At 40.4% G+C, this 25,041-nt stretch overlaps 1 protein-coding gene across 7 annotated transcripts in view; it reads left to right on the top strand.

Moving 5' to 3' along the window:
* Positions 1 to 22,694, top strand: part of sorbs2a (sorbin and SH3 domain containing 2a) — a 58,734-nt gene extending 36,040 nt beyond the window's left edge. For 5 of the 7 annotated variants that reach the window (XM_087810444.1, XM_087810404.1, XM_087810424.1 and 2 more), the window contains 13 exons: positions 701 to 772; positions 3,372 to 3,428; positions 4,681 to 4,730; positions 6,387 to 6,565; positions 6,877 to 8,640; positions 9,715 to 9,794; positions 10,985 to 11,082; positions 12,351 to 12,465; positions 12,534 to 12,662; positions 13,464 to 13,658; positions 18,231 to 18,268; positions 19,175 to 19,281; positions 20,675 to 22,694. In XM_087810444.1, the coding sequence (XP_087666570.1) occupies positions 701 to 772; positions 3,372 to 3,428; positions 4,681 to 4,730; positions 6,387 to 6,565; positions 6,877 to 8,640; positions 9,715 to 9,794; positions 10,985 to 11,082; positions 12,351 to 12,465; positions 12,534 to 12,662; positions 13,464 to 13,658; positions 18,231 to 18,268; positions 19,175 to 19,281; positions 20,675 to 20,739 (2,949 nt within the window). In that variant the 3' untranslated portion in view covers positions 20,740 to 22,694. The remainder of the gene's footprint in view (positions 1 to 700; positions 773 to 3,371; positions 3,429 to 4,680; positions 4,731 to 6,386; positions 6,566 to 6,876; positions 8,641 to 9,714; positions 9,795 to 10,984; positions 11,083 to 12,350; positions 12,466 to 12,533; positions 12,663 to 13,463; positions 13,659 to 18,230; positions 18,269 to 19,174; positions 19,282 to 20,674) is intronic. The other 2 variants (XM_087810413.1, XM_087810435.1) reach the window with 2 other exon arrangements.
* The last annotated feature ends 2,347 nt before the right edge of the window (positions 22,695 to 25,041 follow it).

Below are 25,041 nucleotides of genomic sequence, written 5' to 3'. Positions count from 1 at the left end.
TATATATATATTTACATATATAAATATATATAATTTTTATTAAATTATATATATTTATATATATTTTTTATAATATGAATGTAGAAATGGATTTTTTTTTATGAATATAAATTCAATTAAATTATTTTTAATTACATTTTATTATTTTTTAGTGCAATGTTGTAGTAGTAATGGGCTGATGAAGCTTCATGAAACAGTGTCGTGTTGTTTTGAGGTCAGTAGGTGGCGCCATCAGTTTAAAAATGACACAGCTTCATAAAGCTTCATATGACCATCCCTACTCTCTTGTCAGACAGTGATGGTCTGATGAAGCTTCACGAAGCAGTGTCATTATCTTCAGAGTCCACTAGATGGCGTCTCTGTTCTATTTTTCTTTGTTTTGAACGACTGTTCTAATGAATCGTCATTTTTAAACTGATGGCGCCACCTACTGACCTCTGAACAACATGACACTGCTTCATGAAGCTTCACCAGCACATGACTACTGATAAACTGTTGATCCTTAAACTTGAAAGACAGTAAAAGCGCACAGTTTCCACCCGGCTCATCAGTTGCATCAAGTCACCTTGATTCTTCCTGATCAAGCCGCTCATCCCCCGAACCATTCCGGATCCGTGCTTCCATGATTCTCATTCTGAATTCTTTCCACGACTCCTGTCTTCTCTTCTTCCTCCTCTCTCTGTCTCTCATACTTTCCCAGAGCTATGATGATGTAGATTTAGAGAACGAGCCTTGGTATAAGTTCTTTTCCGAGCTGGAGTTTGGGCGGCCGGTAAGTCCGGGTCTAGCTGCCTCCCCTCAACCCAACCCCCCTGCTGTAGTTGAACGCCCACTTTCTTCCTCCTTTCATTTCCGTTCACTCGTAGTTGTTTGGGTGGTAGATGTTTTTGGCATGCTGTTGTTGTTGGATGCTGTGACTCTCCCGTAGCCTTTGACAGTCTTGTCTTTGCATCGATGGGTGTTTTTGGGGGGCTCGCTGGCACTGAAATGTAGAGTGGGTTTTCTTGTCGGGGCCTTCTGTCTTATGTACTTTGCAACACCATCATTTCAAATCCAAATTACTTCATTTTTATTTGAGCTAATGGTCCCTGATTGTAGATTATAAAAAAAAAATTATATTCCTTTATTATTCCCTAATTCAGGGTTAATGAACATTACCACTGCCAAAAAGGGGCCAAAATGACTCTTAATGCTATAATGCAGGGGCCCCCCACCACCAAGAGACATTTGATATTGGACCGCACAGAAAGAGAAATGATTTCTGTAATTTCTGTATTATTTATTACAGTCTGAAATTAGTTTTCCTTTCTTTTTTCAAGACAGGAATTACTTCTAAATCATATTAACTTTTGATTTTGGTCAATTTTACTTTAAAAAAAAAATCAAGGAGAGAATATGAGTAAAACTGTGTAATGTATTTTTTATGCACCATTTTTATCAGATGTTGCCATCTTTTTACTTTCTTATCCCAAGGTCGGCCATTAGAAATAATGCTGACATTAAACTGGTCCGCGGTGCAAAGAAGGTTGGGGACCCCCTGCTATAATGAATCCCTAGAATGAACCCACTTTTCTAAAAGAAACCATAAAATGTAGTATATTCTTCTTTCTTATTGTCTGCTTTAGAAGTTTAATTTAAATTCCTTATTTAACCAGTCCAGACTCGTTCTCATTTACAAACAGTCTGAATTAATGCAGCTTTTGTTTGTCACACATTGAAGAGTTTCCACATCATTGGGATTGATTTAAATATTCATGCAACGCAAACACTGTAGTTTCAGCGACACACTGCCTACAGCCTCTCGCACATCCTGCATGTGATTTGGCACAAGCACCTTAGTCGTACAGTTTGTGTTTGTGTGTGAATTGTGTGCAAGTTGGTGGGATATTTGGGGTTTTTATTTAAATACAATCTTTGCAGATATTAAAGATTTGTCATGAATGAACATTATACACATTATAAACCATGACTGTAGGACAGAAGACAGAAGTTTGCAAAGAAAAAACGCTATGATTGAGGATTTTTACTCTTGAGTAAGACAAAGTATATAAAAGAAAAACTGAAAGTAAGAAAAAACATCTCTAACGAAACAGTGTCATGTTGTTCAGAGGTCAGTAGGTGGCGCCATCGGTTTAAAAATGATGTTTCATTAGAACAGTTGTTCAAAACAAAGGAAAATAGTGCAGAGACGCCATCTAGTGGACTCTGAACATGACACTGCTTCATGAAGCTTCATTAAGATTTTCTGTGTAATTGTTAATTTTATTATAAGAGTCAATATTATTATCCATTTTAAAAATCCAGGACTCACAAAAAACAAAGACAAAAATAGCATACGAGTTATAAGTCATTGATGGTCTGATGAAGCTTCATAAAGCAGTGTCAGTATTTTCAGAGTCCACTAGATGGCGTCTCTGCACTATTTTCCTTTGTTTTTAACAACTGTTTTAATGAAATCATTTTTAAACTGATGGCGCCACCTACTGACCTCTGAACAACATGACACTGTTTCATGAAGCTTCATCAGACCATCACTAGCACAAGTACGAAAAGTACAATTTATTTTTAATTATTTGAGTATATTATATTATATTATATTATATTATAGTACTGAATTTGAAGTTTTAAATGGTTAAAGATATGATGCATCCTTTGTCATTTATTAGTTTTACACTTTGTATTATTATTTATTACCTTTTTATCTCAATTACAATTTGCAAACACAATCACCTAAACTTCTGATGGTGTTTTTCACCCTTTTAAGCAGAACTGGACATATTTTCACCACAAGCTTGATTCTCCTGCATCAACATGTCATACAGTTGTTTATTCAGATACTATCCGACAGATCTTGTGCCCTGAAATACTGTGTTTCCTGTAAGATTCTTCTGAGCTCCTGCTCGTTGTTTTTTTGTTTCTTTCCTGGGTGCTATATTTGTCTTCACTGGCAGAAACAGGACACCATAAGTTTCACACTCACTCCAGATGTCTTGTTTACACACAACAAATATGTCCGTCATGACTCATCAGAGGTTTTATTAAAGGACGGTTAATCGTGGAAGAAAATGAATCATCAGTGTTAAGAAGAGAATACAGTTGTACACGGAGGCATGTGCGTTTGTGTGTGTGTGCGAGTGTGTTGTGTGTTTGTGTGTGTGCGAGTGTGTTGTTTGTGTGACGACGAGGCCATCTCTGATCTCTAACGGCTGTCACTCTCTCCACATGTCTCTTGTTCTTTGACTCCCTCCCATGATGTCACCACTGCTCCTTCTCCTTCACCTCATCTTCACCTTCTTCCTCCCATACCTGCTCCTCCTCCTCCTCCTGCTCCTCCTGCTCAATGCCACCACCGCCGCTGCTTATGGCTCAAGCCTCCTAAAAAAAGACTGGATTACAATCCAGACATCTCGGCTCGCCGACTCATCGAGGTAATTTCACGTTGATATCTTTTAAGTGGGATCGAAGCCGGAGAGGAAAGTGTGATCTGAAGCTTGTTTAGACGTATTATCTACTCGCACCGTCTTATGAAATAATGACCAACAAAACATTTGTTGTTTATTTGAAATACAAATCCAATGTGCGCCGTCGTCTCCTACAAATCCAAATAAGAAATATTTGCTGTTGTAATTATTAAAAAGGTAATTCTATTTAGTTTAGTACTTATTACTACTACTACTAATGAATAAGTTTAGTAAACATTCTGCTAGTTTCGCTCACTACACGGCTCATGTCAGGGGCGTGTCGTTCTTCGACTAGTTAAACACAACTTTGAGAAACAAACAACTTCATTAATTATGAATTAGCATTATTAGATTCACCGGTTTATGTTTTTTTGAATATTTAACATTTTTATTAATGTGTTTTTTGTTCTCTTGTTGAATTATTTGGTTTGAAACTGAATAGGATGACATATCTTAGAGGGTGCACGTTGGAAATGCCTGGTTTTATGCACTAATAACTGTTTAATGTGTAGATATTCTTTAATTTTATGTTTCTTTCTCATTATCTACCTGTCTGTCGCCATCCTTATATTATAAATCAAATATCTAATTTCTATTTGTACTAAAAAATATATTGTGTTCTCAATTAATAATAATAAAAATAAAGGAAAAGGTTGCTCCTACTTTGTGACCTTTAGTGTATGTATTTTTATTTGTGGTTTAATTTACTTATGAGCATCTTCACACTGGTAAAGCACTTAATAAATAATATCACAGCTATCAAAAGATAAGTGGATATGTCAAGTAAAAAAAACTCAGATGAAAGATGAATATTAAAATAATAATAAAGATTTAGAATCTGTTCAAATCTTTAAGTAACAGAAGATACACCTGGAACATCATATTATTATGAGCCAGGATTATGTTTTGTTTATGTAGCCGAGCAAGTCCCATTCCAGCAGATCCATGCCATGTTTTTGCAATACTCATCCCAAGGCAGCTCTCACATCCTTGGCCATTTCACCTTTGCCTCCATCCTTCATGACAGCTCGCCAGCGCTAGGTCAGGTGTGCCATGTGGAACCAGCGGCGGTCTCACCTCTTTCAGGGGGGAGCGTTGTACGTGTGACACACACCGACAGCTGCGTGCAGGCAGTGCAACACCGGCTCTTCCTCGCCTCTTTGTCCGTCGCCTGATCTCCTCTGACTCTTTTGTCATCTGCCTTTTTTTTTTCCTGCAGACGTCCTTGCACATCCCTGCTGCTGACAAGCCTCCAGAGAGACCTGCGAGGTAAACACATTTATTTTATGATGTGCTTCACACCCCTCCCCCATCTCCCCGGCAACGGCAGGACCCCTCTGTGAACGCAGCATCCACTCGTCCCCTCTTTCTGTGCCGGTCCGGCTTTTCTACCGAACATCTTTTACTGCTGCTGTGTTCGAATCCGCCTCGGTTTCTGCCCCCGTCGGTCGGTTTGTTAGCGGCTTAGTTAAAACAAATAAGAGCTTTTCTTTCTGCTATTTACATCTCACCCTCTCCACGACCCGCCCCCTTCCTCTCCTCCTTTCACCGCTGCCCTGCTCATTCATTCGCATGTTCTTCAGCGAGCATAGAAGGCAGGGATGAATGGAGCATGAAAATCATGTCAGTTGCTTTGTAAGTTTGCTGAAAAGACTGCGAGTGAGTCGACCGAAGGTCGTGTACGGCAATGAATGCAATATACCGTGAACCCGATACTGTCATCCATAACAACATCAAGGGTAGGAGAAGTGTTTATACTGGGATTTTTACGTAAATAGTTGCTTCTATAAAGGTATGTTCATCAACATCATTTATCCACAGACCAAGAATCCATGGATCTGTTCTTTTCTGGCTGATATATTTCAAAACAAAAGCATTTTCACTGTTTTTTCTGGGTTGTTTCTATCAGTATAACTTTGTGACTAAATTGTCTGTGTTTGCCTTATTCTGCGCTAGTGTGTGTTTCTGTTTTTTGTCTTTGTCTATTTGTGTGCTACTGCGTGTGCTCGTGTCTGTGTGTGCATGTTTGTGTGTCTTCGTCTGTGTGTATGTTTGTGTGTGTTTAAGTGTGTTTGTGTGTGTATATTTGTATGTGTCTTCATGTGTGTGTTTAAGTGTGTTTGTGTGTGTATATTTGTATGTGTCTGTATGTGTGTTTTTAAGTGTGTTTGTGTGTGTATATTTGTATGTGTGTGTTTGTATTCTCTGTGTATCATTGTTTGGGCACATCTGTATGCGTATGTATGTGTTTATTCGTGTCTGTGTGTTGCATGTATTCGTCAGTGTGTTTTCTGTGTCTGTGTGTGCTAGTACATGTATGTGTGTTTGCATGTCTGTGTGTCTGTGTGTCTTAATCTGCGTGTGCTAGTGCATGTATGTGTGTTCGTGTATGCATGTCTGTGTTTGCTAGTGTATCTGTATATGTGTTTTTGTTCGTGTCTGTGTATTTGTGTCTGCAAGTGTGTGTGTTTGTGTGCCTTCTTCTGTGTGTGTCATTGTTTGGGTACATCTGTATGTGTGTGTGCATGCCTGTGTGTCTTGGTCTGTGTGTGTGTGCGCTAGTGTATGTGTACATGTGTGTTTGTTTGTGTCTGTGTATCTGTGTGTTTGTATGTGTCTGCATGTGTGTGTTTGTGTGCCTTCTTCTGTGTGTGCTACTGCATGTTCACGTTTTTGGTGTATGTGTGAGTATGTGTTTGCATGTTGGTAGTATGTGTGCATGCATGTGTGTTGAAGTGTCTTTGTCTAGTGTGTGTGTGTGTTTAATGTGTGAGAGACTATAACAGGCAAGTACTGGTCCATGCTAATATAAATGTTAAATTAAGATTTGGGGTTTTCGGGTCAGAACCGGTGGCATGATGGTACCAAGTGTCATCCCTAGTGTTGGTCCGGACTAGAGCTTGATTCGACCTCTATCTCCCTCAGCGCTGCCAGTGATTACCGGAAGAGGAGGAAGTCTGAGCCTTCAAACTCCCAAGGGAACCTTCAATCCAATCTAAACCAAGCTGTACCAACCCCCAAACCAGTGGACACCTACAGACCCAGCAGCAGCTTGAGGAAATCCGTCATCCGTTCTTCGCCATCGTCCCCTTCCAAAGCCAAAGGTACACATGTGCACACCTCACTTTTTATTTTCTTCATGAACCTAATATAATTTAATTTCTCCCTTTTCTTTCTTTGTGTTCTTCTCCTGTGTTTGTTTCATCTTAACGTATAAGATGATTCCTCCATTTTCTTTTTGGGTCCTTTATGTTTCTTGGGCGGCACTTTTTCAAGTTTGACGGGCAAAGCTCTTTTCCCTCTTGAGTTCATTCCCTGATTCCCATTCTTGATCTTTCTTGCTGGATTCTGCTGCTTAATCTACTTTCCTCCTTCTCTTCTCTTACCACGCTGCTCTGTTTGGGACAACTTTAAGGTGGGGACGCATGCATCATGTTTTCCAACAGTTCGACCACTCCGGGTCCAGATCTGCCCTCGGTTCCCTCCGACTCTGAACTGTGCACCGAAGGACTTGGGGACAGTTCCTCCTCTAGACAGTCCGTCTCATGTGACAGTCAAACGAACGACACTGACAAGTGGAGAGGTAGGGAGGAGGTGCATTCCGCTCCTGGCAAACTTCGGTCTCGGAGTTGCGATGACCTGCTCAACGAGGGTCACCCCGGGTCAGGTAGATGCAAGGCCACCCGCTCGGAGAGCGCCGGATCTCTGGTCTGCGACGAGAATCTTTCCAATTCTATCGACGCCAACTCTAATCAGTCGCTGCCTTGTATCCGCCGGCGAAGGGCGCATGATTCTCCGGGCTTTCTCCAGCTGTATCGGAAGATGCACCAGATAGACCGAGCTCAGCTGATCCCGTCGGAACTGATCCGGTCGGTGCGCGCCCGCATCCTGGATCTGGAGCGACAGCCCCATATACATGGACATCCTCTCTCTCCGTGGACACCATCGTGGCGTGTGGAGGTTCCATCTGAGTCGGTGCCAACCCGCATTTCTGAATATGAGCGCCTTATCAAGAAATCCAAATCCCTGCCGAATCTTGGCAATGGGGAGATTCCTTCTGGCACCACCACCCCTGGAGATTCCTCGTCCCGTGCCAGCAGCGGCGGTGCCGGCACACCAAATTTTCCCAAGCGTCGCTTCTCAATCGAGTCCCTGCTGGAAGAAGATGCCTGCGCCAGTAGAAGTGAACCTCCGTCCATGGATCATTTCCATCGACCTAGGAGCCCTCCCGAGGGCCAGCCGAGAGTCGGCCCCGATCCGGTTCGTGGACGCCTTCCTCCTCCCCCTGTTCCCCAAGTGCCACAAGCCGGCGCCGACTACTCGGACAGCGAGCAAGATGCTTTCGCGTCCGACCTGAGCGACTTCATCCAGGTGGAAGGATCTTCATTTTGCAGCGAGAGCGACTTTGACCATTGCTCGCTCACGTCCTCTGAGAGCCTTTACAATTCCACCACCCTCCATCACCACCTCCGCCAGCGCCACCATCATCACCACCACCACCAGAGTGGTCACCAAAGTGTTGGCCACAGCCAGGGCTACCAACACCGCCATCTTATCAGCACCTGCAAAGGCCGCTGCCCTGCCACTTACACCCGCTTTACCACCATGCTTCGCCACGAGCGGGAACGAGCGCGCCAAGAGCACCAGGGACAGCCCCACCAAAACAGGAGATCTCAAAATCCTGTCTCGCAGATCCAGCAACCGATGTCCAAGCTGGCCTATCTGGTCAGTCCAGTGCCTTTCCGCAGAAAAAAGGGCTCCCCACCTACCTCCCGGAGAAGCAATGATGGTGCAGGTCGTAGTGTTAGACCCAAGTCCAAGCAGGCCATTTACGAAGCCCTCGACGCAGCATTGAGAGACATTTACGAGCACATTCAAGCTGAAAGAGGCCACAGAGGAACCCGGCCGCCTGACGAAAGTATTCTGAGAAGAATACTGGCTGAGCTGCTGCCAAATGTGCCTGAAAGAAGCTCCTCATTACGGGGGAGGCGGGGCTGCTGTCACTCTTTCACATCATTAAACCCAGATGGCAGTCCAGTGTTCAGAGGGCCTTCCACGCCGCAGTCACAGTCACCCCGACTACAGTCGCCAATCAGTGCCTGTTACGGACGTCATTCTGACGCGGCCAACAATAACGATTATGAGGAGCAGGGGAATGGAAATGGGATCTTTTATTCAGGTGGAGATGATGCATGTTTTACTTCTCATGGATATACGTCTCCATTTCTTTACATACCACCTTGTTGTTGTCATGAAGCCCTGGTGTTGCCCCGAACCCTCATCATCCCAATATCTGATGCTGCTCCATAATTCTTTCTGGATTATAAGGCGCACCTTCAATGACTGGCCTATTTTAGAAGTGTTTTCATAAATAGTTTGCACCGGATTATAAGGCGCATAGAATAAAAGATACAGACAAATGTTTGACTGGGGTTGTGTTATGAATCCACTAGATAAGGCTGTGCTAAAGTGAATGTCAGCAAAACAGTCAGATAAAGTCAAACTTTATTAAGCGTTCTGACAACTACGTTCACTCCCATGGTAACGATGTTCAAATGATGTTTAAAAGGCTGCAAGCAACAGCGCTTGAGACTGGTGTTGTGAGCAGACAAATGTTGAGCGAGCAGCAGTGAAGTTGAGCACGTTTATGACGGCTAGAGCGCGCGTGTATGACATGTTGAACGCACGTGTATGACTGGTTGAGCGTACAGCAGAGTGATTTTGAGTGTACAACAAACAAGACACACTTGCTCAAACCGGTGGCAGTAATATTACTCATGATGTGACCTGCGTCTTAAATCTCACCCCATGATGACACAATGACGTAATCCCGCCCACTGCGTGTCGGCTCAGTAGGCGCAGAGTCATGAAAGTGTTTGTAAACAAGTCATCCACCAGGTTATGTTCATATATAAGGCGCCCCGGATTATAAGGCGCACTGTCGTTTTTTGAGAAATTTAAAGGCTTTTAAGTGCGCAATATAGCGCGGGAAATCCGGTAATTAGCATTTTAACCTGGAGGTTAAGAAGCATCACATCAAATCATTTTTTAATTAATTCATATATGCAGTTGGATTATTATTTCTTTAAAAAGTGAATAAAAACAGAGGATTTTCTTCACCTTCTACATCAAGATCATCTGTTTTGTTCCCCAGTGGAATGTTATTGTGTTCGTCACATCATGTTGGTTCAGTGTCTTCAGCCAGCTCACCTTCATCAAAGTTGTTCATAGGTCTTCTCTCTCCCGATCATAGACCAGGACGTCTCCAGGAGCTATTCCACCGTGGACGGGCGCCACACGCCTCAGAGCAGAAGACCCACGCCGGACAGAGAGGTAACGCTGCTAGCATGTTTCGCTATAGTCACACGTGGCAGGATCACTTAGATTATAACGTTTTTATTGACACAATACATCTTAAAGTAACAATACATAAATGGTCTAAAACTGGTGTCGCCGACCTTTGTTGCCCTTTGGTTTAAGTAAGTAAGTAAGTAAGTCATTTTTATTTGTATAGCGCTTTTCTAGACCAGGGTCACAAAGCGCTTAAACAATCAAAACAATATTCAATAAAGTATATACTTTAAAGATCAAGATAATACTGATAACACAACAGGAGTTCCGGAAAATCAAGGAAAAGCCTGAACAAATAAAAATGTTTTAAGATGTTTCTTAAAGGAGTCAGTAGATCCATCAAGAGCAAAGAGAGAAGAAGATGGTTCCAAAGCTTAGGAACAACAGTCTGGAAGGATTTCTCTCCTCTGGTCCTGAAGTTCAGGAACCATAAGTAGATTCTGATCCACAGACCTCAGAGCCCGAGCTGGGGTGTAAGGCTGGATCAGATCAATGATGTAAGGAGGAGCCTGACCATGAATAGATCTGAAAGTAAGAACCAGAATTTTAAAGTTGATCCTAAAAGAAACTGGCAGCCAGTGAAGAGTTTTGAGGATCAATTAATGTCAACCTATGTTTACGGAACAACCTTCAGATTAAAACAGTAAAAATAAATCATATACAGTTAGTGTTTTGCTCATTTTCACCAGTTCACAGGTTCATTTTTGGAGTAAACTTGACTCAAACGAGTGTCGAGAATTTTTACTTTGGAGAAAATAACATCTTAATATAAGTAATATTCAAATAGGTTTGCGTATATTAACAGTTTTGTTTCTGTTCATAAGTGTTTTTAGATGACAAATAAAACTGAAAGTAGATGCTAGTTAACGGCTTCTACATTTTGTCTGTGAATATATATTTAATTATCACATTTTAAATGTGTTACAATTGTTCTACTGTAGGAGGACTACATCGACCTCCTTGAATTAGTGAAAGATAAACCATATTAATGAAGAAATAAATTATGTTGGTGAGATTTTTTAATGTTATTGTTATTGTTTATGTTAAATCCATTTATTATAACTTTTTAATTTTCAACTCCCTTATTATTAGCCACTGTAGAGAAGGTGGAAATGAACTTTGTTTGGCCAGCGATGCTTGCTGCCACTCTCTCTCTCCCTCTTTCGTCGCAGGTCTCCCACAAACGGATGACACAACTCATTCTCTTCTCTCTCCTTCATCAGAAGCAGCCGGCCAGAGCAATTTATGATTTTAAGGCACAGACGGCAAAGTGAGTATCAGAGAGAAGCTCGGCATGCAGCGAGCATGAGCGCCTGACCAGCAACAGATCGCGACGCATGTTTGAATTTGATGATTTTAATATCATTTAATTTAAACTTTCTTTACATTTATATTTCTTTGCCCATTTCAAACTGATGTTTACTTAATGTCACCTCAGTTTTTGACTTAACTTACCAGAAGTTAGCAGAGGAAAAGGTGAAGTTATATCAGTCATCAGAATATTGACTGCTTTAAATTAATCATTTAAAATGTTGAACATGTTCTTTTTTATAGTTTATTTAATCATTTTGTGGAATATTTAAATCCAACAATTTGTATATTAAATGTTTGGACTTTTATTTTATATAACTGAATAAAAACATTAAAATACTTTCATAATTAATACGTTTTTTTACATTGGTCGATTTATATTCTAAATCCAATTATTAAAAAATATATATTTTAATTCATTTTTAAATTTAATTTAAATAAAATATTTGTATAATAGTGCCACCTCACAATATAGCATATTTTATTTTTAATTATTTGAATTAGAATATGTGGAGATAAAAATATATTTTTTTGAAATATTCACATTTTTAGATTTAATTTAAATCAAATATTTGTATAAAAGTGCCACCTAACGATATAGCATATTTTATATTTAATTATTTGAATTAGAATACGTGGAGATATAAATAATTTATTTTGAAAATATTCACATTTTTTTTATTGACTTAAAAAATCCCAACAAAAAGAAACTCAACTTTTCAATGTAGAACTAATTTAACTAAATTACTCTTTAAAAAACAATTAAATGTTTGAAAAAACAAAAGTAGATAATGGTTATTTTCTATATATTTCCATAGAGTCAAAAGATATAAGAGCAGCGAGTGGTTTCATGAAACCTCATAAACACCCCATTACTTACTACTGTCTACAGCTCTAAACCAAATCAACATTTCAGAATAATAATAATGATTATTATCATTTTAAAACATGGAGAAAATATTCTGCCATGTTTTAAAGTTCATTAGAATCAAATCTATTTCTTCACAAAAGGAAACATCTGATTAAAATCAGCTGTGCTGAGGAAAATATAGATATATAGATGACTGTAGTAAATATTTATGCACTCATTTTTGTCGCTGTAGCAACAGCCACACCTTCACATTAAGATGTTTTCCTCAATTCGTTCTTTAGAAGCATGCGTGTAAATCACCGACATATTAAAGCTGATTCACCCTGAACGCCTCATGTCAAGCAACTGTTTTGCAGGGAAATCAGTTTCAAGAAGGGCGACGCTGTGAACATCATCCGGCAAATAGACAACAACTGGTATGAGGGAGAACACCGGGGGCGGGTGGGGATCTTCCCCATATCGTACGTCGAGGTCCGTGTCGCGGCAAGATTCCCACGAACTCATGGCTCACGTCACTAATTCTCGCCGCTCGTTGACAGAAGATGCCGTCGTTGGAGAAGCAGCAGCCGTCGCGGCCTCCGCCGCCGGCGCACGTCAGAGAGATCGGCGAAGCCGTCGCTCGCTACAACTTCAACGCCGACACCAACGTGGAGCTGTCCCTCAGAAAGGTACATCGTGGGGGTCATAAGAGAAAGTCAAAATAAGGAAACTTAAATTTAATAAAAGCGACAAGAGTAGAGAAAACATCACATTTGTTGGCCAAGTAAATAGTTCTGCAACAGAACTCTGATCAAATCCCTGAAAAACACTTGATAGTCATTTGTTAATGTACTTTTTGAGCCGCTTAACCCTTGTGTTATCTCTGGGTCATGGTGACCCGAAAGAGAAAATGTTTGAGGAATCCCTTGTGTTGTGATACAAGGGTTAAAGCAACAATATGTAACCTTTTGACATCATAATTATTATCATCGTTTCTTATTTTCTGTAGCCAGGGGTTTAGTTTTAAACAGTCATCGCTAATGTAGTAGAACTCAGGCTATTATTACATTATTACTATGTTATACCTTTCTTTTGTGAGATAAATAATAAAAAATAATAATAATAATAAACCGTATCTATTGTGTAAACAATAGCATAACAATGATGAGGACCTTTCAATGACACTAAACCTACACTAGGGGGAGCCAAGTCGCACTATTTTAAAAACTGTAACCCTGTAATTTGAAGTGATTACATTTGTAATGTTTATAATTAATAATATTTGTTTCTGCTATTACACTGTTTCAACACTGGGGGCAGCCACAAACAAATTTGTTCAATCTTTCACAGCGGTGATTTTAATAAGACCAATTTCTGATTATGATTATTACATTTTAAATGTTTATTAATACTTCAGTAAAGACTTATATTATATTGTTTTCAATATTTAATCTTAACATTGTTTGTTTTGTTTTTCTGTGTGTGTCCAGGGTGAGAGGGTTGTGGTGCTCAGGCAGGTGGACGGGAACTGGTACGAGGGTAAAATCCCTGGCTCAACCAAACAGGGGATCTTCCCAGTTTCCTACGTGGACATCATGAAACGCTCGCCGGGAAAGAGTTCTGCTCAACACTTGGATCCACACAGTTACCAGGGAAGCAGGACATCGAGTTCTACGCCTGTCAAGGTAAGAATGATGGACTTTCCGTGTTTTCACACACATGTCAACACATTTTAGTTATGTGATAACATTCGTTTATTTAACTTATTAACATGGGGTTCTATTGTTGGTTGGTTAATTACATGACCCAAATGTTTGACTCGGTTTCCACTCAGGACTTTTTGTAAAACATGTGGAAAACCCCCCAGGTTACATACATAACCGTGGTTCTACGAATCCTCTACAGGCGGTCGCTGTGGGTTACCCTTGAGCCTCTTGCTAAAAAAGATCAATGCACTCACCACCCAGCGGGGGGCAGTAGACCGCTCCTATATAAAACCTCACCTGACTCAAAATAGCCATATTTGACACTCAGGTAAGCTGCTGGGCCAGAAGTGTAAAACCAAAATGTTAAACAAGAAGCACCTGATTGACAATCAACTGATTAAAGTCTTCCTGGTTGGTTCAACTATATGTGCTTGACTGGTTGAATCCAAAACCTGCGACGCCTTTGCCCTTTTTTTGGTGTAGAGGGAGTCACACGAATTCGTAGAACCATGGGTTTCTACTTAATTCGTGCTCCGCCCTCTACAGGCTGTCACTATGGGTTACAGCATCCACAGCACTGGACTCCCAGAAGGAAGGCCTTTTTTAACGAAACCCTTTCAACCATTTTGTCTTAATTGTTTTTTTTCATGCTATAGTAAGGAGGTAAAAGAGATACAGATCTTTCTCATCTATAACAGTCCAAGATAGACCAAGGTACAGATATCGTGGATCCTTTGAAAACCTGTAGCCCAGAATCTCTTCCCATATATCAATGACATCACGTTCTAATCGTCGTAAATGACCAAAACAAAATTCTGTGCGATTGTCACGACACACTGTCTCCAACAATGTTGTGCTTTGGTTAATGTTTGGTATCACATAGTGTTTTTTCCATCCACATTCCCTCCATCTTTTGGAGCATGTTGATCTTTGTTGTGTGTTACACATGGAGTGCCCACAGACAACTGTATCTGTGTTGTCATCACTTTCTGCTATTACACTGTTTTAACACTGGGTGGAGCCAGGAACCAATGTTTTCAATCTTCCACAGTGGCACTTTAAATCAAATTCTAAGGCTCAAAATAGATTGATGGAGAAGATGTTTTTAGTTCTTGTGTCTAAAGATCAGTCTTTAGCTTAAGAATCTACCAGCCTTGGCTTCACCTTTACATCACAAGTCATATTCTGTTTCTTCTTCTTCACCTCCATGGAGACATTCTACCACCCGCCTCCCCCCTCCGCCTCCCCTCACCCCCGCGTGCGAAGACCCGATCTGCAGGTGGTCACCAACGAGTGGCTGTCCCTCACAATGGACTCCGCCCCCGTCACCCCACCGCGCTCCCTCTGCGGCACCCCCGTCCCACCTTCACCTCCACCTCTTCCCGTTGACTTCACCCCTTCCCAGGTGGCGCCGTCGCCCGTGCCGTCCGAGAGAAGCTTCACACTCTCGCCCGTGCATCTCCACAGATCACCTCTAGCCGCCCTCCCTTCGGTGCACCCTAGAACCCCTCATTCCTTTCCCACCTCTTCGCCTCAGGAATCTTCGTTTGATCCCAGACTCGGGTTGAATGTGGAAAAGTTCCCCATTCCAGAACTGATCTGGTCCCGCCACAGTCCACCACCACAGAATCACACAGAGCAGAAGAAATTGAGCACAATCGAACTGCGTGTGAAAGACCCTTACGACGAGCTTATCTCAGCGATTCTAGGCGGATCGGGACGTAAAGATCCGAGATCGTCTCCACCTTCACTCGGCCAAACCGCTCCGTGTCGGTTCAAACAAATAGATCCGGAAGCAAAAGACGCTCTCGCCGTCCCGGCCAGTGGGTTCAGAGACAGCAGGTGGTCGACGGATCCGAACGAAAGTCTGGACGGAGAAGGTTCTGAGAGTCCGCTGTCCGTCGAGGCGATGCACTGCGAGCTGTTCATCGAAGAGGAGGATGAAGATGTAGAGGACGAAGAGGAGGTTGGCAGAGATTTGAACTGGAGAGTCGGTTCACAGGTAGAGCATGGCGTGAGTTTACGGTTGACGTGACGGGAAATATGTTGGATGGGGCGGCATAGGAACTAAAACTGAGCTACTTTCTCTTAACTAGCGATGTGCTGGTGAAGCTTCATGAAACAGTGTCATTTTGTTTGGTTGGTCAGCAGGGGGCAGCATCAGTCTGAAAACGCCGCCATCTAGTGGCTATGACACTGCTTCGTGAGGCTTCACTACTATTAACTTAATCCAAAGATCAAAGTATAAACGAATGCCTTTTTTTTTCCATCCGTGAGCCAGTTTTCGTTCCCTCGTCATATGGTGGTCGACCTCCTGCGGTCTTGTTTGTATTTTTGAACACGGTAAAGAAAATTAAATATAATGTTTTAAGCTACAGTCAAGAATGGCAAAGATCCTTGTCTTCCTTCTCACCGTTACGAACTATTTATTTGAGCAGCAGATGAGCCTCAACACAACCACAGAACTGAGGGTGGTACGGTGCCAATAAACTCCCATCATGCCTTTCTACACACTAGTCTACTTAGTGACAGATTTTTTTTTTTAGCTACACAATCGTGCATTTAACTTCTACGACGAAGTCGCTATACGAAAAAAGGTAATCGACAGCTGTGTTAGGTTGGCTGGGCGGCAAAGCATTACGGTAGCTGTTCAGAGGGTTGTTGAAAGGGATATTTAGACACATTTTTATGGGGATTATTAACAGGAAGGGTTTAGGTCGGGCCAGGATTCCAGATGTTTTCCGTGATGGTCAGAGACTTGCACGTGATGATGTCTGTGGCGAGGACTGGCGTTCACGTGTGTCGTTGCCTCCGCAGGACGAGTTCGCTTCCTCGCATCTCCCTGATCCGCCCTCGTGGTGTAGACCTTTACCTCAGAACACCCAATCCTCTTCGCCCGACCCGCCCTCGCCCCCTTCTTCCTTCTCCGCCCTGTACTACGGAAAACTGCAGGTCTCTCCGCCCCCCCCTCGCTCCCCGACCAGCTCGCCGCCTCCCCTCTTTTCCTGTGACCCGTCAGCAGTGGTTACATCACAGCACTCTCGGCGCTCCGGCTCCCCTCCTCGGTCTTGCTCGGTCCAGCCATTAGAGCTCGCCGCCCACGCTCTCCCGCCCTCCTCACCCCCGCTGCGCAGCACACCCCCTGCCGAACCTCCCCCACGCTGTAGATCTCCCAAGGTGAAGGTAAAGCTGGAATGTGCAAGCGATGGTTGTGCTAACATGGATCGTGTCTAACTCGTGTGGATGAAGGTGTTGTTTAATCCTCTCCATGCTTTAGAACATTCTCTTATAGCCTGCAGCTGTTCACACCTATTTATTTACAATTAATTTGTCATTTATGTTTAATTGTCAAAGCAAAAACTAAATGTAAACACTTAAATAAAGTAATAATAATAAGAAAAAACACCTATCATATTATTAAATGTATTTTTTTGCAACACTAACATAGAATAAAATATTTTAAATGCCGTATTTGTAATGATATAAAAAAAAAACATTTTAACATCTTCCTGCCAAGATCATTTTAGACAAATAAAACTTTATGTATATATAATAATATAATTATTATAATTTAATTATAAATGAGCTGTAAAATATGATTAAAATATTCATTTTGAAGTGTAGAATATTCTTTTCAATTTAATAAAAAGTAAAACATAAATATATACGATAAAATATTACAAAATTAGTTCATTTTGAGTAGAATAATAAATAAAAAATGAGGAAATAAAAGATCTTGAAACTTGAACAGAAGGTACAATAACAAAATGATTGTATTTGTATCAAAATTAAGTAGTTAATTGTAAAAGATGATGCTTTAAATGTGAAATTATAAATGTAGATTAAATGTTTTGTTTTACGTATTAAATACTTAAAAAATATTATAATCGAGGATATTCGGGTTTATAAAGTAGTGATGGTTCTGATGAAGCTTCATGAAACAGTGTCATTACCTTCAGAGTCCACTAGATGGCGGTTTCTGCACTATTTTCCTTTTGTTTTGAACAACTGTTCTATTTAAACATCATTTTTAAACGGATGGCGCCACCTACTGACCTCTGAACAACATTGTTTCATGAAGCTTCATCAACGCATCACTACTAAAAAGATGATGTCATAGTTAAGGAGGAACTAAAAGTCTACTAAACCTGGTGTCTGGTTCTGTTGCGGTGCCTTGACGTGGATCGCTGCCGTCAGCATGTTGAGAGGCGATGATGTAGCAGCATGTGAGTGTGAGCTCCAGACGATCGCAGCACCTCATTCTGTCCAAAACTCTCCCTGAACTTTGCTTCTGACTGTCGAGCAGGATCCTGTGGTTGGTGGTAAACCGCCGCGTAGCCCCATCTTTTACCGGCGGTCCTATCTGTCTCCAGTTAGAGGTCGAAGGGTACGCGGGCATGTCGTCCATCAGCCCTGATTTCGATGATTTCCAAATGTCCACACAAGCCACAACGAAGATTAGTTTTGTTGATGACTCATTACTGAAGTAGATTTGAAGATTTCATTTAAAAGTTGTTGATTATGATTTTCTTTTGTTGTTGTTTTTTTCAGAGATTAGTCCAAGATGTACTGCACGGTGGAGGAGACCCGTAAGTTGATCTTTTTTTATTATTATTCTTTTGTTTCTGATCCTGAAGAGTACAGTTTTATTTTTAACTCATACATTGTATATGTTCTTATAGTAATACTTATATTAGCCATTAATTAATAGCAACATAATAATATTTCTGTTGTTTTATACACATTTGTCATCATTTCTGGCCAGTTAATGAAATATATTCAATAGTTTATCCATATATTTCCCTATTTATATAAAATGTACTTTAAAAAAATAATTATATACTGTATATACATATATATATATATATTTTTAAGTACATACAAATAACAATACCGTATGTCTATGTGTACTTGAGAAATTATTCTGATATATAAAAATCAAAGTTTAGTTGTGTTTATTGACTGTCCAGTTCTTGTTTAAGTCTAAAAAAATATTTTATATAATGTAAAGATATGTATATATATATATAAATATATAATATACACTAGAGAAAATTATTCTGAGTATATATTATATAATCAAAGTATAAAAAGTTCAGTTGGGAAATGTAGGGGTTGTTTATTGACTGTCCGAGTAAAGATAAACTTACAGTTTTGATATTTCTATGTTCTTTTAAAAATAGCAAATGTTTTGTCAACTGTAAATGATATATATCTACAATAGACAAAATTCTGTTTTGAAGTTCAAGGGATGTTAACTGACTGTCCAGGTTATTAAATTAAAAAAATAGTATATTTTTGTTGCCCAGCTGCTTTAAGATAGAAAGAGAAAATGTCTTTGTTTTAATCCACTTTGTTGGAGAAGAAACAAGTGACAGAGATTTGAGCCTAAACTATACGAAGAAAAGACACCAAGAGAACATAAGTCCAGTTAAAAGACCTTATATTGTCAACAACAAACACCATATTCATCAGTTAAAGTTAGGTGTCTTCAGCTTCCAGGCTCTGTACAACTACACGCCGAGGAACGAGGACGAGCTGGAGCTGAAAGAAGGAGACGTCGTGGACGTGATGGAGAAATGTGACGACGGCTGGTTCGTTGGTGCGTTGAACTGTAAACAAACATTTAGAATGTTTGAAATGTTGTTGTTTTTTAAGCATTTCATTATTTTTGTGAACAATTTAATTCAATATTTTATATGTTTACAGGTCGAAATAAGTTTTAATTGAATCATTTAATTCATTTTTTTTGCGGACATAGAGTTAAATCTTGTGAATCTAAAAGTAGGTGGATGGATGGATGGATGGATGGATGGATGGATAGAAGGATGGATGGATGGATGGATGGATGGATGGATGGATGGATGGATGGATGGATGGATGGATGGATGATAGATAGATGGCTAGATAGAGAAAGAGATAGATGGATGGATGGATGGATGGATAGATGGATGGATGGATGGATGGATGGATGGATGGATGGATGGATGGATGGATGGATGGATGGATGGATGATAGATAGATAGATGGCTAGATAGAGAAAGAGATAGATGGATGGATGGATGGATGGATGGATGGATGATGGATGGATGGATGGATGGATGGATGGATGGATGGATGGATGGATGGATGGATGGATGGAGATGGATGGATGGATGGATGATAGATAGATGGCTAGATAGAGAAAGAGATAGATGGATGGATGGATGGATGATAGATAGATGGCTAGATAGAGAAAGAGATAGATGGATGGATGGATGGATGGATGGATGGATGGATGGATGGATGGATAGAAGGATGGATGGATGGATGGATGATAGATAGATGGCTAGATAGAGAAAGAGATAGATGGATGGATGGATGGATGATAGATAGATGGCTAGATAGAGAAAGAGATAGATGGATGGATGGATGGATGGATGGATGGATGGATGGATGGATGGATGGATGGATGGATGGATGGATGATAGATAGATGGCTAGATAGAGAAAGAGATAGATGGATGGATAGATTAGAGAAAGAGATGGATGGATGGATAGATAGAGATAGATGTATGGATGGATGGATGGATGGATGGATGGATGGACGGACGGATGATAGATGGATGATAGAGATAGAGATAGATATAGATGGATGGATACATAGAGATAGATGGATAGATAGATTGATGGATAGATAGACAGAAAGATTGATGGATAGATGGATGGATGGATGGATAGATGGATAGATGGATGGATAGATGGATGAACTTACAAAATATTATAATTTAAAAAGAAAAATCAACATTTGAATAATATTTAATAATCTAATAGCATCTACTTCCATTCATTTTATTTTTTCCGTTGTTTTTTTAATTTTTTTTGGAACGTTTCAATCCTATGTAGCGAGATGCTTTGACCACTAGATGGCGTCATTGGCGCACAGCTGCTGCTCCTCTGCCGCCACAGAGATGCTTCTTCATCAAGTAACTCGCTGGTCCTTCTGTGTTTGTGAAGGAACCTCTCGACGGAGCAAGTTGTTCGGAACCTTCCCGGGGAACTACGTGAAGCTCCTGCAATGATTCCGACCTCCAGCCCATCGACGGGTCCCTGCGGACGAGACTCGTAACGTTGGCGTCACACAGCTCTGACTCGCCACCTTTACCAGACAATGTTTTTTATCAATCTCAGCTTTTTATCCTTTTTTCTACCCTAGAGGACCTTTTTTTCCCTTCGAGGAAAGCTGCAGGTTTTTATTTGGCAGGTCTACAGTATTTTGTCCGGCCGTTATGATGCACTTGTCTTGTCGGTAAAATAACATTATTGTGCTGCTCCAGCATAGAAATGTGTTTTTTTTTCTAAGAGTGGCTTTGAAAACATTTACTTTAGGGTTCTTAAAGGGTCAGTAGATTTAAAAATCTAAAAAATACTAATAATCCATCCATGACTATTTAAATTTAACCCTCAAACGTTCAAGATTAACTCACTTTATGTCCATTATTATAGTTTAAAATCATCTACAGAACAGGTTTAATATTCAATTATCGTTTAAAGACTGAAAAACAATCTCCCTTTAGCCTTTCTTGCTGGTTAAAAAGTGGTCAAATGTCAAGCTGCACTTGTCCTTCCTTGTAAATAACCACGATTTTAAAACCTTTCAAGTTTGAAGGCGTTAAAAGTAGAAAGGAAATCTGAAATGCAAATGCAGACTTATCGTTGCATTCCACCAGATGGCGCTCTTTCCTTCATAGTGTTTGTGAAAAGGTGTTTCGTTTCATAAAAAAAATTAATTAATTAATCATAGATGGAGAGCGCCTCCTACTGACGTCATTGTTTCACTATGTTTGACCAAATGTGAATTTTGAACTATTTTCGACACTGAAAAATAACTTAAAATGATGGGAAACTATCAGAACGACATAATAATACCAGTGTAATTATACTATGATGTTAAGTTAAGAATTTATTTTACTGTATCTAAATATTTCTGCAAGGTTCTGGGTGTACATTGTTAAAGAAATATAATGTAAAGGTACTTTGATATACTTTAAGGTGGCATGAAATATCAAAAAAAAAAGGAAAAATAGTTTTTATATAGAGTTGAACAATTTATGAACAGCAAAATAAAATTGAATTTCAATAACATTTAGTTTTATAGTTTAAAGTTTGTGTTTCTTTTAAAACCATAGTACTTTAACGGCTCAATAAAGTTTAAAATTCAATTTTTTTTTTTTACAAGTAACCCGCAGATAAATATTCACAGCATTTGAATATTTCTGAGCTGCAATTAAACTTCCGGCCGCTAGATGGCAGTCATTACATCCTCCACAACTAAAGGAACTATGAAATCGCAGCTATGACTGAGGATGAGAGGATACGGTCAGCCGCTTTTTAAAGCTGATGTATTCGACACGGTCTGTAAATTCTGCAACACCAGAGTCAAGTACTCGGACAATACTACAAATATATACTTGTTACTACAGTATCACGATATATCGTATTGTATCTCCAGATTCTTGCCAATAAAACATTTAAATGTTTTGATTCTTAAAATCAGTTTTAAGTAACATATAAGTTAAAAAAACAAATCTTCGGGCCCTTTAAGACTTTTAGATTAAAGAACCAAATAACATTTCAAATAGACTTTTCTTTCCTTGACATTTTCGATGCACTTTAATTTCCACGTTTGTTCATTTCACAGCTACTCCGCGCACCGTAAGCTAGTCCGAGCGCCTGGCGAGCGTAACCGCCGCGCCTCGAAAAGGGAACTTTGTACGAGCAGTATTTTATTCGTCATCGGGCGCCAGGACAGTCGTCACGCATCTATATATCCTCACCGTCGGTGATGTTTGTTTAGGGGTCGCACCGGATCGATGGTTGAAGCACCTTAAGGTTTATTTAAGCATCTGTTTCACTCCCTGTAACTCGGCTGGTGTGTCTGCGTGAGGTTTTTTGTAAGCGTATGAGAGCTGCTGTCAAAAAACAAACAAAAAAAAAAGTCCACTTGCTTTATAAAGTTTGCTTTTTGTCACCACCACATCCGTTTCCTGCTTCTTTCTTCGTCTTTTTTCTTCTTCTTCTCTTCAAACAGGCTTTGATTTTAAACCTCAGTTATGAAATACCGTATTTTCCGCACTCTTAGGATTATAAGGCGCACCTTCAATGACTGGCCTATTTTAGAAGTGTTTTCATAAATAGTTTGCACCGGATTATAAGGCGCATAGAATAAAAGATCCAGTCAAATGCTTGACTGGGGTTGTGTTATCATCCACTAGATAAAGCTGAGCTAAAGGGAACGTCAACAAAACAGTCAGATAAAGTCAAACTTTATTAAGCGTTCTGACAACTCTGTTTACTCCCATGGTAACGATGTTCAAATGATGTTTAAAAGACTTCAAGCAGCAGCGCGTGAGACTGGTGTTGTGAGCAGACAAATGTTGAGCGAGCAGCAGAGAAGTTGAGCGCGTGTATGACGGCTAGAGCGCGCGTGTATGACATGTTGAACGCACATGTATGACTGGTTGAGCGTACAGCAGTGATTTTGAGTGTACAATAACCAAGACACACTCGCTCAAACAGTGGGCAGTAATCTTACTCCATAGACGTCCGCCATGGGGTAATCCCACCCCGTGATGACGCAATGACGTAATTCCGCCCACGGCGTGTCGGCTCAGTCGGCGCAGAGTAGTGAAAGTGTTTGTAAACAAGTCACCCACCAGGAAATGTTCATATATAAGGCGCACCGGATTATAAGGCGCGCTGTCGTTTATTGGGGAAATTGAAAGGCTTTTAAGTGAGCCTTATAGCGGGGAAAATACGGTACACAACTAGAGGGGGCAACATTACCACTAGACTCTCCAACCGTCATTATCGGCAAATCTAGGGGGCACCAACTTCCAAATATCTCTCTCTCTGTCATCCGATAATGACGTCTGAGCTTTGACCCGCTCCGAGAATCGGCCACGATGTCCTTCATTTTGTGTCGCTTTTTTGGCGGTGAGATGGCGGTAACGTTAGCTTAGCATCTTTGGCATACCTAATGTTTCAGTGTGTTTTATTCTGACGAAGCTTCATGAAACTGTGTCATGTTGTTCAGAGGTTAGTAGGTGGCGCCATCAGTTTAAAAATGATGTTTTATTAGAACAGTTGTTCAAAAAAAATAAAAAATAGTGCAGAGACGCCATCTAGTGGACTCTGAACATAAAGACACTCTTTCATGAAGCTTCATCAGACCAGACTAGCTTCAGTAGTTAAAATGATTCTAAATATAATGCTGAACAACCTCAGATGGAACTAGATCAACAATTAACATTTCACTTTTAAAGCTTTTATCTGTTTTGAATTGAAATGTTGTTTTTAAAGCTTATTTTTATTGAATAATTTAGTTGAATATTTAAATATTGCAAGGTTTAAATGCTTAAAAAAAGAGTCCACTGGATGGTAGTGATGTGTTTATGAAGCTTCATGAAACAGTGTCATTATCTTCAGAGTCCACTAGATGGTAGTGATGTGTTGATGAAGCTTCATGAAACAGTGTCATTATCTTCAGAGTCCACTAGATGGTAGTGATGTGTTGATGAAGCTTCATGAAACAGTGTCATTATCTTCAGAGTCCACTAGATGGTAGTGATGTGTTGATGAAGCTTCATGAAACAGTGTCATTATTCTCAGAGTCCAGTAGATGGTAGTGATGTGTTGATGAAGCTTCATGAAACAGTGTCATTATTCTCAGAGTGCACTAGATGGTAGTGATGTGTTGATGAAGCTTCATGAAACAGGGTCATTATTCTCAGAGTCCACTAGATGGTAGTGATGTGTTGATGAAGCTTCATGAAACAGTGTCATTATTCTCAGAGTGCACTAGATGGTAGTGATGTGTTGATGAAGCTTCATGAAACAGTGTCATTATTCTCAGAGTCCACTAGATGGCGGTATCTGCACTATTTTCCTTTGTTTTGAAACAATCGTTCTAATGAAACATCATTTTTTAAACGGATGGCGCCACCTACTGACCTCTAAACAACATGACACTGTTTCATGAAGCTTCATCAGATCATGACTAGTTTAAATCCAGAGCTCAGGCATCGGAGACTCGGAGTAGAGCCCGAGCTTTCCTCAGGTTAAGCCTCGATGCAGCCACAGATGAAACAAACGTCCTCGAGAGCAGATCACGTTTGTTTTTAGCCTGAATGTAAACTAAGCTGTTTTAATAGCACCGACTCTCCTGGTTCTGATCCAGAGTCATGGAGCGAGGAATGTGTCTGTGAGCCTCGCGGCCAAATATGGACCGGAGCAGAAAGAGTGGAGGAGGGGGGCAGGGGGGGGAAAAGATGGAGGACGGTCAATCATCTTAATCAGCTTAGAGATAAAACTGCAGGTTTCTA

The sequence above is a fragment of the Callionymus lyra genome, chromosome 1, assembly GCF_982586985.1.
Source record: "Callionymus lyra chromosome 1, fCalLyr1.hap1.1, whole genome shotgun sequence".
In the NCBI taxonomy this organism is placed as follows: domain Eukaryota; kingdom Metazoa; phylum Chordata; class Actinopteri; order Syngnathiformes; family Callionymidae; genus Callionymus; species Callionymus lyra.
This window is presented reverse-complemented; position numbering and strand designations above follow the sequence as displayed.